Consider the following 15035-nt stretch of genomic DNA (forward strand, 5'->3'; position numbering starts at 1 on the left):
CAAAGGATATGTCTGCTAATGGGATTCCACCTCTACACAGCAGTGCCTGTTCACTCACTCACCGCTGCAGCACAGCCTCAGAGGTTATGGTCCTGTCCTCTAGCACTCTGAATGATGGAAGCTCCACTACAAAGATGTTGCCGCTCTCTGTGCCAAGATACAGGACTTCCCGTGAGGAGTGGGGAAGGACGGCTGTTATCTGCGTGGCGCTCGGCGGAGACCTGGGGATGCAAAGGGGCTCTCATCAACTGCGTGCAAGACAGCTATCACTGCTGAACTTGAGAGGAGCAACAACTCCACAGGGATATTTACAAGTGTCATTTGCTTTATAGCCAGAGATTTTGAGCCAGGCATTATTCTTCTGAAGGAGGAAAACACTAGCTTTAAGATAAACTATGGCAAAAGACTTTTGACAAGCGTGTGGACAAAGACCCAGATGCCTTTTTACAGAAGCCTCTCTTATTAAGTGTCCCCAAAGGAGCTAAAAATAGCTCACCCAAAACGAGCAAGATCAAGTGAAACTAAAACCATAGCAGTATTTTAAACTGTGACTTAAGGGATGCTTAGATTTACTTAATCTTAAGATTTACAGCTCCTGTACACACAGAAGCAGATGCACAATATTAAAAAAAGATGTCACGCCTTACATTGGTACAGCAGTTTTAAAAGGTGGTCTCCTAGGCCCTTGCCAACTCCTGTTTGGCTTCCATGGACGCCCCTCTAATGGGCTCACAGGAGTGTATGTCACTAGAACAATAGCAGAATTTTCTTACTGGCTTATCCCCAAACTAGCTCAAAAACCCTCTTGTGGATTACCCAGGTGGCCCTTTCAGTGTGAAGCGATGCTCCTCCTGCAGCTCAGATGCTCCACTGTGCTGCTTCAGGCTCCAGAGGTGTAAGCTGTTATCATCTAGCAATGTCACCAGCTGGCACTACAAAACCACACAATATGCCTTTTTCAGAATCACAATATTAAACGTAACACAGTAAATCTAGCAATAAAGTTGCTGCTGCTCATAATTCTCTGCTAAAACAGGAAGGAGCAGCCAGCCACAGTTCTTTATAGTGGCAGGTACATACGGCACCACGCTGTTAGCTAACAGCAAGGTATTTGGGGGTTAGGGAAAGCCAAGAAGTAGCCTGAAGGCTGAAAACCCTATTATATAGGACAAAGGCACAGGTTATCGCTGAGGAGGATGACAAGAATTTAGGCCCTTGAAAAAGATCACCCTCTGCTGTAAAGTTCAGCCAGGCAGCTGCAGGCTGTTAGCTCACCCCTTTCTTGCTCGGCATGGTTTGCTGCAACACACCCCAGCTTTGGGTGGGGCTGATACAGTTTACTACACCACACTCCTTGCATTCTTCGTGTCCAACCTCATTCTGGAGGGTTGTGTCAGAGTCCTTTTATGAGCCCAGCCCTGCTGGCTGTATGTTCAAATTGAAGCATTTTACCTGTGAAGCCACACCTGGTGCAACACTCCCCACGGGAGTTTCAGCTTATACCATTAGTTAAGCAAACAAGACACCCAAAACCACCTCAAGAATTAAGTCCCTCTCATAAAGAGGCCACTCGTGCTATACTGAGGGCATCAGACAAAGTATGTGGTCAAGACACCAGTCTGGCAGTCAAGGGAAGGGGAAGCGGTCAGGCAGCCACCAGGTATTTGGAAAATTCTGCCTTCCTATTCTTAGTTTGTGGCAATAACTGTTCAGCAATCCCCAGGAGCAAGATTCAATACCCCAAAACACAAAGGCAACAAGCTTAACAGCCAGCAAGGTTGGCAGTACTGTTTTGAACTCCTAAAAATCATTAAATCAGCTCAGCAGCAGCTACTGTTCTATTTGTTCTGCAGAAGAAAGACCACCCAGTCTACAGAAAGAACAGGGGATGCAAAAGGAAAAGGAAGTTCTCACTCTGCAGCAGATTCCCTGAACTACTCTGGCCTTATTACCATGCCCAATATGTTGCTGAGACAAATGACTAACAGTTACAAACAATAAAGCAACTCAAGTATTAGTGAGCATCTCCACAGCAACAAGTGCTGCTGGGAGCACAAAATACACCGGGATAAGCATTCCTTACGAAGCAGTGTTTGAATATACTTGGTAATAGGAGTGCAGTTGCCTGGACCAAACTGAACACCTGTTTAAGAGAGGTCTACGTAAGTCTCAGAGGTACTGAAAATACACTTACCTGATCAGGTATAAAGTGAATCTGCATTACAGTATTGTTTTCTTCATGCAAACCCACGAACTCCACCCCAGGAGCACCATATCTGAAGAGTTTGTTGAGGATCTACAGTATTTAAGACAACCCACAGCTACAATTAATTGATAAGAAGCTTGCTAACAAGCAAGATGAAAAGAGATTAGTTTGAAACCATGTTTTACCACTAGTGATCGGGCCTGAAATGAACCAATAAAAACCTACTGATTTGATATGCTTGCGGCAGGTTACACACACTACAGGAGAACATGGAAGTTTACTTCATCCTTTGAGAGTATGCAGAAGAGGTGCCTGGACCCTGTTCTTTTCTCAGAGATGTTTAGTGGTTTCCCAGACACTACAATCCTGCTTAACTAATTTGTAACCAAGAGACAGATGGCTACCGCCCACATGTGGAGTCCAGCCTCCAAACACAAACAGCACCGGGAATGAATGATTAAGCAGGCAGAGAATGCACCAACTTTTCCTTTCTGGGCTGAGTGATATGCCTGTTTTACAGCTTGTCTAGCTGGTACTGTGCCATGGGAATCACCTCAGTGCCTCGCGTATACACAAAAATCAGATCGAACATCACTAGCTAAAAAAAAAGTCACCATCTTCAATGTTTAGGTCTTCAATGCCTGGATGGTCAAAAAATCAGGAAGCTGAAAGCATTTCTGACTTCAGTTTTAGGCTTTGAAATAGAATTGCTTAAAAAAACCAAAACACCCTGCCCCAAATATTTAAACAACCCTGGAATTCACAACATGGATTGCTAAATTTAGGCCAGATCTAGTCTGACCTTCTGCATAGCAAAAGCAAAGAGACTCGTCTAATATCTGCATCAGCTCAGCTTCTGTTTGAGCTACTGTTCAGCTCCTGGCAAGATAATCCCATTCTGATCAGACCCGAATCACTTCAAACCTAGGCAAACTGTTCCAATGTTCCAGTAACCCCTGCTTGCAAGTTTATACTTAGTCTAACTTTTTATAGCATCTTCAAAGTTGTGCATTCTGATGCAGTCAGAGAAATCTAGCCAAAGTTATTCAAAAGAATACAGCTTGATGGCTCCTGATCGCATTCCAATGGCCATAAGGCGGAGGAATGGGCTATAGCCCAGTGCACTGGGTTGATGGGGAAATCCATGTTCCACAGTCTGGTAGAAAGAAAACAAAATCACAATCAATTGCATGTTTCACGGGCATTGTTGTATACAGATAAAAACCACAAGTTAAATACGGCACGGCAGTCTGAAACACAGCTTAACGGCAGCTTTTTCTGTTGAAAAGTGTTTAAACACAGGTTAGATTTGCTCAACAGCCTACAGATGAATGCATTCCAAGAACCCCTGGCTCCGCAACAAGGATATGGAGAAGTGTAACAGAAATGGAAGGGAAATATTCTGAAAACAGTAACCCAAATCAGCTCTTTATTTAAGATTATGAATAACTCTGCACAAGCACAGCTTACTCAGTCACCACAACACACCCCATCACTCCACATCAACTCTACTTCTGTAAACCAGCTGCTCAGCACAATTTCAGAGTCCAACAGAAATACTGCATGTTGTAAGGTCAGCTTTATCTGCCAAATTCCACACAGGTCAGCCATTGTGACCTCCTCTTGTTGATTGACGTCAAGAAACAGTGCAAAGCTATGAAGAACTATTGAGTGAGCATCAGTGCCCACCAAGAAAACTAAACAGATTTCCTATGGGGCAGTCAGGAAAACTGATGTAACTGATATCCATCTTCCAGAGGTAGAAGAAGGAACGCTGGAATTTGCTGACAGCAGGAGCTTGCTAGGCCACCTCAGACTAATTCAAAGCCATTTGGTAATAAAAAGATGCCAGTCACGCTCATGGGGAGCACTACGTTGCTTGGCCTTAGTGGCTTCCCTAAAGCACAGCTTATACTGCACCAAAAGGAAGATTTGGAGTGTGTTGTAAACACTGCACTTCACATGGCCAGTGCATTTACACACTGTGGAACAATATTCTGCCACACTTAAAGGATGCAACCAGGCTGCTTGTAAAATAGCTCAGATGAGTTTTCAGAAGTGCTAATGTACAGCTATTATCATTGTTGAGACAAAACAAGTATGCATGAGTGTTCAACAACATACAGCCATGTAAGGAGAGAGTTGTGTGCCCAAAGGTTAATGGGGCTACTTCCTGGAAAACATCATTACCCTTACAGCCCCAGCTTCTGGAAAATATGTTCTTCTAAGGCAAGCTGCTCAGCTGCAGAATAGAAATTTGTTACAGAACAGTCTGAGGACCACTCATGCAAAAAAAAAAAAAAAAACAGACTAAGCAGAGAGCCCTCCATCTACAGAAATAACCACTTGCACCTCTCTCCCATCCTCATTTCCATCATGTCTTTGGCTTTATGGTTTATTCAACCTAAAAGTTAACACCTGGACTTTATTTCCTGCACAGTGATTTCCCAACTTAATCCCTTGCAGGAGAATCAAATAAAGCCAGTTTCATTTCTGTGGTCATGCCATTAGCCTGATGTGCTCACAGCTGCTACAAAGCAGTTTAATGCCCTTTTACTGTCCCTGCTCAAAAGACACAGACATAGGAGGATATGGCTGACTCCATAGTCGGCCACATTGCTTCAGTTTTAGCCATTTGATCACCATTCATAAACTGTAAAAATAGATCTCCTTCCTCTAACTCATCAGTTGCCCCAGTCTGAGGTCCGATAGGGGAATATGGGACCTTTTAGCAGATATAAAATTGGAAATACTGGAGCATTTCCCAAATTTCTGCTTGCCAAGTCATAAGACTGGGCAAAGGAGTAGTAACTAATTTTGACCTTTTATATGTAGTAAATTAAGATTAGTACCACTGGCTCCAAGACCCTTTATGATAACTTAATCTCTAGCCATACTTATTTATATTCTAAGAAGGCAGTTTAAGTTTGTATCATTAAAAAACAAATTTTGAGACATCAACCTTTTTAATGTCACCCTGGAAGTTGTTGCTAGCCAACCTTCTCTTAGCTACACATATAAAACTGCCTAGAGGAGACTGTATGAAATTAGGAACTTATCTATGGGCTCAGAATTAAAACAGGGCAGTTTCCTAACCCAGCACAGGCAGAGAGGCATCTCTCTGTACCACGACAGCTACCGAGACAACACAGAAAACGTTCCCAGTTGTCAAAGTTGTGGGAGTATGAAGCTATGGTGTGCAATTCTGGGAAGAAGATCCAAGGTAACGTGCTATCTTAACCAATCAGGCATTTCATTGAATCACGTGTACCATGGGCAACAGACACCATTCCCCTCTCCCCCAAACCAGAGAGAAGAACTTGTTAGGGAGACACCAGTGTAATTCCACTGTGAGTTTTAGCTTCAATTTGTTCACAGTCACTGCACTGTCATGTCATCGGCACAACTAGGTGCCATTTTCAGTGAAACACCAATTAGAAACTGTGTTTATTCCGAGATTTCTTCCAGCCTAGAAGATAAGGCTTTAGCCATAATTCTCATAATACAAAACCATGAGTCATACAATACTGTAAGGCCTGTTAGGAAGCTGTCAATACTAGCCTTAACATTGGCTAATTATATCTTGGCTTTGATGTGTTAATTTGCAAACACATTAGACAAGTCAATAAAAGCTTTAATTTTCAAGTATGACACCTAGGGACTGCATAACCCAGTGTGTAACAATACACACATTTGGTTACACATTCAATAACAGTAACAGGAGGGTAATTTTTCTCCAGGTTTTCCTTCAATAGAAAATTTTAAGTACCGCCCATCCCATTGACCAATTTGCAAAAGCTATAGTAACTATTACACCCAGGAGTAAACTGCAGAAAACAGTATCACCTGCAGAAGCACGAGAACAGAGTATCAGTAACAACCACAGTGTGTAACACAACTGCTTATGCAGCGAAGTAAACGTACTAATGGTTTCTGATAGCTCTGAACCTTCAGCCAAGATGCCCAGCAGATGGACCGAAGATAACTCCCTATGTTGCTCCTTCGTTTCCCCAGCCAGCCTGTTCCACATCGGGGGGCTGTTTGGCTGTATTTGACACCACCAGGGCCAGGCATTCACATTCACTGTACTGATTACCCACATCTTTTTCTTGCACTTATTTACACCCAGTTGCTATATCACATCAAGTCAGCTTTTCGGCTGGCCTTTCCTCCCCTCCGCAGGGCAGCTTTCATCAGCCCATCTTTTCACCTGCTCAGCAGGTAAACCCAGCAAGGGGGAGCGAGCGGGGCAGAAGGCAGGAGAGGTTACAATGGAGCCTTTCAGCTGAGCTGAAATAAGAAACCAGAGTGCCCACAATGTGCCCTCCTTCTCAAAAGGGCCTTTGTTTCTTTGAGGAAAGGTAGGAGCTTTCGTTTTCATTTTCCTCAGACCACAGATTTGTCAGACTCAGTAAAAGTAACCCTGATGTCAACAGCATTAACTAACAGAAATGCTTCGTGTCAGTCATTTACTGCAGGAAAAATGCAGCCGAATGTAACAGTTGTTCCCAGCCCACACTAAAGCTGTGCAGAAGAAATTCAGTGCTGTCTTCCTTCTTTCACTTCTCTCCGCTTCTCCTCTCAGAATGTTTTATGACAAAGCAGAGACAAACCCAACCACAGGTAATACAAACCCCGTATCTTTTTTAATATGTCTTTTGAAGAAACAATGAAGCCTGTACGTGTTAAATCTACTTTGCGTAGACACTAATTCAGCTCTAAGGTGAGCTATCCATCACACCCCTTAGCAAAGGGTTAGAAAGACTGAAAAGAGAGGGGAAAAAAACGCAAAGCCATAAATTAAATGCAATGTTCCGAGTTTGGTAACATTCAGCTGTAAGACAGGCTGGTTCACCTGTGTGTTGCCCATCATCTAGTCTGACATTGCCAGCCTGAACATGTTTGTTCTGCAGGGCTTGGACTGAGCCAAAGGCATCTAAATACTACTTCCAAAAGCAGGATAAACTTAAAGAAGTAGACTGCCAAGTCCACATACCTTATCCTTCATTCTATCCGCGGAGCTAAAAACAGATTCTTGCAACAGGTACACACAAGCATGGGAAGTTCTTACTCACACAGAGAAACAGATATGCAAAGCTAAGTGACTAGCCAGATTTAGGAAGGGGTTTTTTGAAACAAACACAAGTTTGAGGACAGTTTGGAGAGGCCGATCAGTCCTCGAAAACCATCTGGACCACTTCTTATCCAGAACAGAAACGCAAGAGGGCAAGAGTAAAAAGATCGCAACCTATTTATTCTTGAGAGAGTAAACAAACACACAGAGCCCACCACCACCAATTAAAAAGACTTTTTTAACTGAAATCCATTACTAGGTCAGCGTGGCCAAATACTTTCCACTGTAGTAACACTAACCTTGAGTGGCATCACACATTCATATTCAACTTCAGGGTAAACAATAAAACGAGGGCAGGAATCCCCAGCACTTTTAAGGCACAGACCTTCCATTTAGTCACTACCAGCATCACACACCGAAGAAGTGCAAATACACCACGCAATTTCTCTGATCAGCAGCTTTATAGTCCCACAAAATATTTCCCAAAGCAGGTTCTTAACCAGAAGGGTTTCAAAGACCTCAAATAACAAGTGTTTAAAAACTTGCTTGCCAGCACCAACGTGCTTGCTGTACTAGCACGTTAGACAAGGAGAGTCTCAGCACAGAAAGCACTGTTTCCTGGCTCCTTGAAGCCACAACCTTCAACAGGTCAGCATTAAGGTCTGACTTTCCCAGACCTTCTCAGTCTACCTGGCTGTGAGTAGATGTTTATTGTATCAAAGGCTTTCAAATGATCCATAATCTCTGGAAATACTGGAATGGGACACACAAAACAAACAGAAATTAAAAAACCCCACCCCAAACTTTATGCAAGAAAAAAGCGTAACGTTAAAGATTCTCATATAAGGTAATGGTTTAATGTTCATTCTCTTTCCGATTCCTGTTAGAAAAGAACAAGTTACTGTGACTTAAAAGTGAAAATACATGTTGCGAGGCCTTTAATACCAACTTGTTAATGAGAGTAAGCCATTAGGAAGTGTCCAAAGTAGTCGCCTCCCTAGAAACAAGATGCAATATTTACCTTCAGGACTGAATCAAATGGAGTCCCAAATCCTGATGCCAACTTCTAATATATTTGGAAGTTTCCCTCTGCTGCAAAAGCTAGTTCTTTCAGCCCTGTTTTGCATCATCCAAATTAGTCTGTCTCTGGCAGGTAGAGTTTAGCCAAACATTCTCATAAGAGAAAGGCATATTCATGGACGAGACATCCCTGAAATGGCAAAGGTTTTTCCAAGGTATACACAACTTTATACGCTTATAAACAATTCTGACCCATCCCTGGGATGTCTTTTCTGGAGCTGACCTTGCATTCAGCTAAATGTAAGCAATTCGATCCTGGTCTTCGTTTACTGAAATTTTTACTGCATCTGCACTAGCATTTCCTCATGGTAACAAGGAGAAGAGAGGCCTGAAGCACTCGAGTTCCTTTTGTCTCCCCAACGGGAGAGACGTATGCATGGAAATGGTGTGGTTTAGTACCAAATTACATCAAATGAGTCATCTCAGATATCCGAAGTTCCACTTTTAAGTACATATCCACACTAGAATTTTAATGAACCGAGGAGATTATTTCCTAGGCTGACTTCATTTATCCCTTATACTTTTCAGCCAAATTCCATTTAAACCTTGGAAATACAAAACCTACAAATATATTTCTGATACCCAGTGAAGGCGTAAGTAGCCATTAGCCTAGCAATGAATTAATACTAGGCATTTACAAAGATGAAAGCACTGTGTTCCAGGCCAGGGCTCAAAAGAAAAATGCCGAGTGTCAGATAGATAGCACAGCCATTGCCATTTCCTCATCACAGAGGGAAGCACAAAACCTCAATACAGAGTCAAACTAAGATAACAGCAAATTCATTAGTAGTGGCCTTTGTGCTGCCTAGGTGCTACCACATTTCTACCACAGACTTAAAAACAGAGCAAGTGTGAACTTAAATTCATGCTTAAAAACAGAGGAATACTTATAAAGCCAAATCATAATCATGGACAAAGAACTCCGGCGTCAGCTGCATTGCAAGCTGTGGCTTATACATATCTTTAGAAAAACGTTTACTTTCATAGCGTTGCTGCAAAGACTACATAGCAGGCCAAACTACAGACCACCAAGAGCATGTAAGAGCTGCTGCGAAGATGATCTCCTTTGGCAAGTGCCACTCAACAATGTGACAATAGCCTTTTTCCTAAAAACTAAAACCAGAATTGAGAACATGCTCACAAGCTTAAAGAAAACTAGTCAGGCACATTGGGGAAAAGAGGACAGAACTGAAAACGAGAACAAACCACCTCTCCGAAATTTAACTTTCCCACCCACACTCGAGTAGTTTTCCCTTCCCTTCACGCTGTGCGGTGGCTCGGGATAGGTTTGCCTCGCACATGTATGCCTTGAAGTTTGAGGAAAGCACCGTACCTTGTTAAACTGGAAAAGGTCGCGTTTAAGCCTCTCTCTCACTGGATCATGTCCGGGTCTTAAGAACCTTCTCATTTTCCTCGCTGTAGTATCTTGGCACCAAAAATCCTAACAAAAAAACCAACACAAAAAACAAAGCCATATAAACAAAAGCAGCCTGAGAAGAGAAGCAAGGAGAATTAGGTTATTTATTTTGGTTTAGCCAGTAACACAAACCAGCCAGAGCAGAATGAGACATCGCTATCAAGTAACTAAAACCCGATACCACCACAGAGGGGCAGCTCAGGTGCAGGACTTACACAATACCATTTCACATTGCTAGAGCAAACCAGTACAGTCAAGCCAAGAGAATTCCAGAGAAGTTTCTATGCTTGGCCATTTTGCGATCGCTTCAGTTGACCTTATCCAAAGAGGCGAGCAAAACTGCAGCGTTTGCATAAACGTCTAGACAAACCCAATCTAAAGGCTAACTCACAGGCTCACAGGCATTATTGACTAGTATCGGTTTTCACCCCAGGTAACCCTCCAGCTATTGAGCTAAAATGAGAAAGAATTGCATTTTCAGCTTGCTCCATGGGTACGGCAGAAAGGGCGCTGTGCTGCCTGCAGGGTAGCTGCATTAATTATTAACTTGCTTTTATAAAACATCAAGCCTAACTCCCTGCTCCAGGTGGGGGTAGGGGAAGGAAATCTTGCACCTGCAGTTCAACATGCAGCTAGAAGCACAAGCCTTTCCATATACCTCGCTGCCTTGTCTCTCTCACTACCAGGAGGATCCAAATAGGACAAATTAGATCCAACTTGCAACCCAGCAATCACACTGGGGATACCAGGCTACAGCCTCATATTCTGTACAGCTCAAGAGATTCTTTGTCACACATTCCCTCTGCAGAGGTGCTGAACAGTAAGTAGAACTCTGCCAATGCAAGAGCAAAGGTTTGAATCGCATTCTGACAACTCACCTTGGAATAAGTGCTCCTTCCTGCCCTGACCATCTCTCATAAGCTCCAGTGTCCAGTGTACAGACAGCTCAGCTGTTCATGAAGCAGCTACTGTACTCTCCAGTCAGTATTTTGATTTGTTGGACAGGAAATTATAGCAATTTGCCAGCTACTCTGTGCATAACACACATGCACAGTGGGGGCCAGAAATTCTGAGGTGCAATGAAGAATCAGCATAGATATTCCACAGTAGCCCATCATCAGAAGAGGTACACCCACACGTGCAGCAAGGGGGGCAAGGCTCATGTCGCAAGGGGAAGAGAGGGACCAGGAGCACCAAAGGGACTGTCAAGCTAGCAGAGGGCCTTGGGGCCTTGCTCAAACTGTGGGGCTGGGTGGTGACTGAGGGAAGAGAGCTTTCACAGTCCGTCTGTACAGATGGGAGGAGCAGAGCCGGCAAACAAGTGGCTATCTGCATGCTCCTGCCAATAACGATAGTCTTTGGTTAATTACTTGAATCAGACAGCCATTCCTGAGGAGCTCAAATCCTTTTTCAAATTGTTTCTAGCAAGGTCTTACCAGCTGCGAAGGACCAAAAAAAGGGAATGGTATTACAAACAGGATGCTCCACAGCCATATTTTGACAAGTCCCTTCAGAAACTGCCTGAGCTAGAACTTGCACCCCTTCGTTGCATTACTCCCCTTTACCTTTCCTGCTCACACTCCAAATCTCCAGCCACCTACACAGTACTTGTCCGGAGCTCACAAAAAGTACTGCAATGCAGTCCTGGTTCAGAGGACCAGAAGATTACATCAGCACCCAAGCACCTGAGTCACTTAGTCCCCACCTAGAATCACTAGAATCTCCACTCGCCATGGAGAAAAGTGGCTCCAAGCAGGCAGCCACAGGCATCTGCACTCGAGAACCATGCCACCAGCACGTGCAGGGGTGAAGAATACGCACGGAAACATATAGCAGGGGACCCCAAAAAGGAGAGGAATAATAAAAGCGTAGTCTACTTGGAAAGTATATCCTCCTACAATGATTTAGGTGCCTCAAGTGAAAGTTCAAAAATTGTATCAGATCATAAGTCTTCTTTCACCAGACATTCCCGAGAGGAAGAGGGACATATTTACACAAGGCTATATTTACTCTAAGTTAGCAAAAGCTACAGAGCAGTGAGAAGCTGCTGTGCTATGCGAGAAGAGCGTATCACACCCATGTATAACACACAGTTTGCCCTCAGCCAGACAAGGAAAGGAAAGTGCCAAAGAGACGCACCCTTTCCCACTGTCAATCAATATCCTGGACCTGTTAAACTAGGCAAACCCACAGAGAAACTCAAGTGATCATCCTCCCCACTTTAGAAGAGACCTCCTCAGCTGTGACAGCACAGACAAACTCACTGTTATGAGCAAAGTAAGGAGAAGAAAGAGCTTGATTTGAGAGAGACACAACTTTATTCTTAACGCCCTGCTAGGATGTTTTATCCTGAAATATTAACTGCATCCAGAAGCATGCTGTTTTAACCTGCTTATGCAAGAGATCTAGCATTCACACTCCAGCCCACAACAACTTGCTCAACTGGCTAAGGAGCATAGTAGTTCCGAATCAAGCAGTAACTCACTTGATGAAATGTCATCCTGGCAAGCTGATGTGTCCTTTACGATCAGAGAAGACACACCACAGAATTCATCTCTCCTTGCCTTGTATTAGGGATTCATGCCTGGCCGAAGAATTCCCGAGTGCCACAGTACGGGAGGACACGAGAGGAAAAGCAGTTCTGAGCAAAGGCAAAGCAGGAACAGCGAAGAGAATGGCATCCACTGTAGCACCGGTTGCCAAAGTAGAATTACTATTACAAGTTTACAAGGCTCTTGTCAAGGAGAATAATTTTCTTTTTAGTACAATAAGCAAGTGCCTTTTCCTATTCTAGAAAAACAGAAAGATTCCACAATCTGTATAATCTTATCTTCCAGATGCACATTTACATATTAGCAGACCAGTTTCTCTCCCACACACCTTCGGTGTCTTACATAGAACTCCGATCCCATGTGCTCTGCAGTTATCTGCCAGTCAGCATTTACACCCATATGGTAAAAGTTGTGGCTACCAGTAGCCAGAGAGGAATTCTCCAGTAGCCTCTGAAGCCATGCCAGGTCTGCATGTATCTAATGTTCTTAGTTTCCAGAATACAATACAATACAGAAACAATTCTTTAGGCTTTTAAAGATGAGCCTTTTACCAGAAATTATATGCAACATTCTCTTCTTCTAAGATGCACCGAGGTCGGCCGTTTATAGGCAACACAGCCCCAGGCTGAGTCAATCCCAATTTTGCTCATATTCAGTGCAGGGACGCCTGACAGCAAAGCTCAGAGTGCCCTGTACATTGAGCTCCTGCCGCTCTGGTAGCTGAATGCTTAGCTAAATATGATGAGGTACCCTTTTTCACCTCATTTGATTAGATCCAGCCACAAAACAAAAGCTCTTCACTATTCATATAGAAAGGCAATGAAAGCATGAGTTGCAAGAGGATCCTGTTTCCAATCACAGACTAAGCAGCAGTTAACATCGAAACCAGATTTCATTCTGGCTTCCTCACTTAGCCCTGTTCATTTCAGATGTTGAGATTCATGGCAAGTACACATGCCACATCGCACGACAGACCCATATTCAATAGAAGGCCAAATGCTTCTTCTTAGAAGAAGCATTAGTTGTTCCTCACTGCTGTGTGTTCGCAACCCCATTTTGCTTTGCCTTCGTTGCTTCTGCACGCAGCAGTGTGTCTTGATGCCCAGGCACAGCTTGCCAAGGTGCTCTAGATTTTCTCTATCAACTAGGCATGGGCTGGGGGTGGGGGGGGATTACCCTTTGTAGAAATTTGTTCCAATTTTTGCCTATGTCCTCCCACAATAGTGGAATTTCCAGCCAAAAGTATATGAGAACCAATGTTGTAAATCCCAATCACACAAATTAATCCAGTCTTAGAAGATGTGGAAGCCCAGGTCAGAAGTCCTTACTACATAGACAGTATTAGGTGTGGACACAGTCCCAAGTTAACCCCACAACAAAAACATACCCATAAGGAGTTTATTTTGCTCATGCAGGGGAGTTGCGAGGTACCATCTGTGTGCTTCCCAGGCAGCCTTTACTCAACTTGAAGAGGTTTTCAATGGGGTAAGGTCCAACAGATTTCTTTTGAAAATTATATCAAGTATCTCAAGAACTCCTAAATCTTAGAATCACAGAATGCCCTGAGCTGGAAGGGACCCCCAAGGATCATCAAGTCCAGCTCCTGTCCCTGCACAGGACAACCCCAAATTCACACCATGTCTCTGAGGACCTTGTCCGAGTGCTTCCTGAATATCACCAGGCTGGTGCCGTGATGCTTCCCTCGGGAGCCTGTTCCAGGGCTCCACCACCCTCTGGGGGAAGGACCTTTTCCTAATACCCAACCTAACCCCCCCCCCTTGACACATCCTCCTGCTACTCCCTCGGTTCCTGGCGTTGGTCACCAGAGAGAAGAGATCAGCGCCTGCCCCTCCTCCCCTCATGAGGAAGCTGCAGAGCACCATGAGGGCTGCCCTTGGCCTCCTCTGCTCCAGGCTGAACAAACCAAGAGACTTCAGCCACTCCTCACATGGTTTCTCCTCTAAACTCTTCACCAAATTCATGGCCCTCTGGAAGGCGGGCCTTGCTTTCGGTCTCCTTTACATTCCTTCCTCATCGCTCCTTCCTGCTTACAGGTCCTTAGAGGGAGAACTTCCACCTATGCATCTGATAATTCTTTATCAACCCTGCTAAAATAAAAGAGGCCTTATCAACAGGCTTTGTTTGAACTACAGGCAGTTAGTGCTCCTATAACAAACAGTCACCACCATGGCCTTGTCTGCACTAGGTTTCGTCCCGCACCCAGAAGTTTGCCTTGTTCCTGTCCCCAACACAGTCAGCAGCAACAGAACAGAGGCCAGATCAAACACCTGGATAAAAGCTATGCCCTAGCACCAATGACCTCCCAGCAACAAAAATGATCAAAGCACCACTTAAATATTAGCCTTATCAAGTCTATTGATTACAGGAGCCATCACACGTGACCCACTGTGAAAATTCAAGTTTAAGAATGCTTGTAGCTTAAGATCGATGAAACAACCCCTAGCTAGTCTTTAACCAGGCTGTCACTGTAAGGGCCATCTCTACAATCACGCTCGGCCGTAACACGCTCTCAAGACAGGCACTCAAGAAGAAAGCACAAGCCAAGCAGAACAGCTAGAGCAGGGGAAGGAACGGTTGCAGTACATGGAAAGCTTGGAAGCGTAAGATGCCACCCCCTTTCCCTGGGATAAGGCTTCACTGGGAAGATGTTCTAACAACATTAATCTCATTGTTTAATGAGACAGT

General features: G+C 44.0%; 1 protein-coding gene across 6 annotated transcripts in view; it reads right to left on the reverse strand.

Moving 5' to 3' along the window:
* The window catches only part of LLGL2 (LLGL scribble cell polarity complex component 2), a 34463-nt gene that overhangs the window by 16754 nt on the left and 2674 nt on the right, over window positions 1-15035 (reverse strand). For 3 of the 6 annotated variants that reach the window (XM_075111530.1, XM_075111528.1, XM_075111526.1), the window contains 5 exons: window positions 9694-9801; window positions 3265-3362; window positions 2195-2276; window positions 817-932; window positions 63-221 (listed from right to left, as the gene is read on the reverse strand). In XM_075111530.1, coding sequence (XP_074967631.1) covers window positions 63-221; window positions 817-932; window positions 2195-2276; window positions 3265-3362; window positions 9694-9768 — 530 coding nt within the window. In that variant the 5' untranslated portion in view covers window positions 9769-9801. Of the gene's footprint in view, window positions 1-62; window positions 222-816; window positions 933-2194; window positions 2277-3264; window positions 3363-8301; window positions 8491-9693; window positions 9802-9992; window positions 10083-15035 lie in introns of those variants that run through there. The other 3 variants (XM_075111529.1, XM_075111527.1, XM_075111531.1) reach the window with 3 other exon arrangements.

Source organism: Phalacrocorax aristotelis, chromosome 16 (genome assembly GCF_949628215.1).
Source record: "Phalacrocorax aristotelis chromosome 16, bGulAri2.1, whole genome shotgun sequence".
Taxonomy (NCBI): domain Eukaryota; kingdom Metazoa; phylum Chordata; class Aves; order Suliformes; family Phalacrocoracidae; genus Phalacrocorax; species Phalacrocorax aristotelis.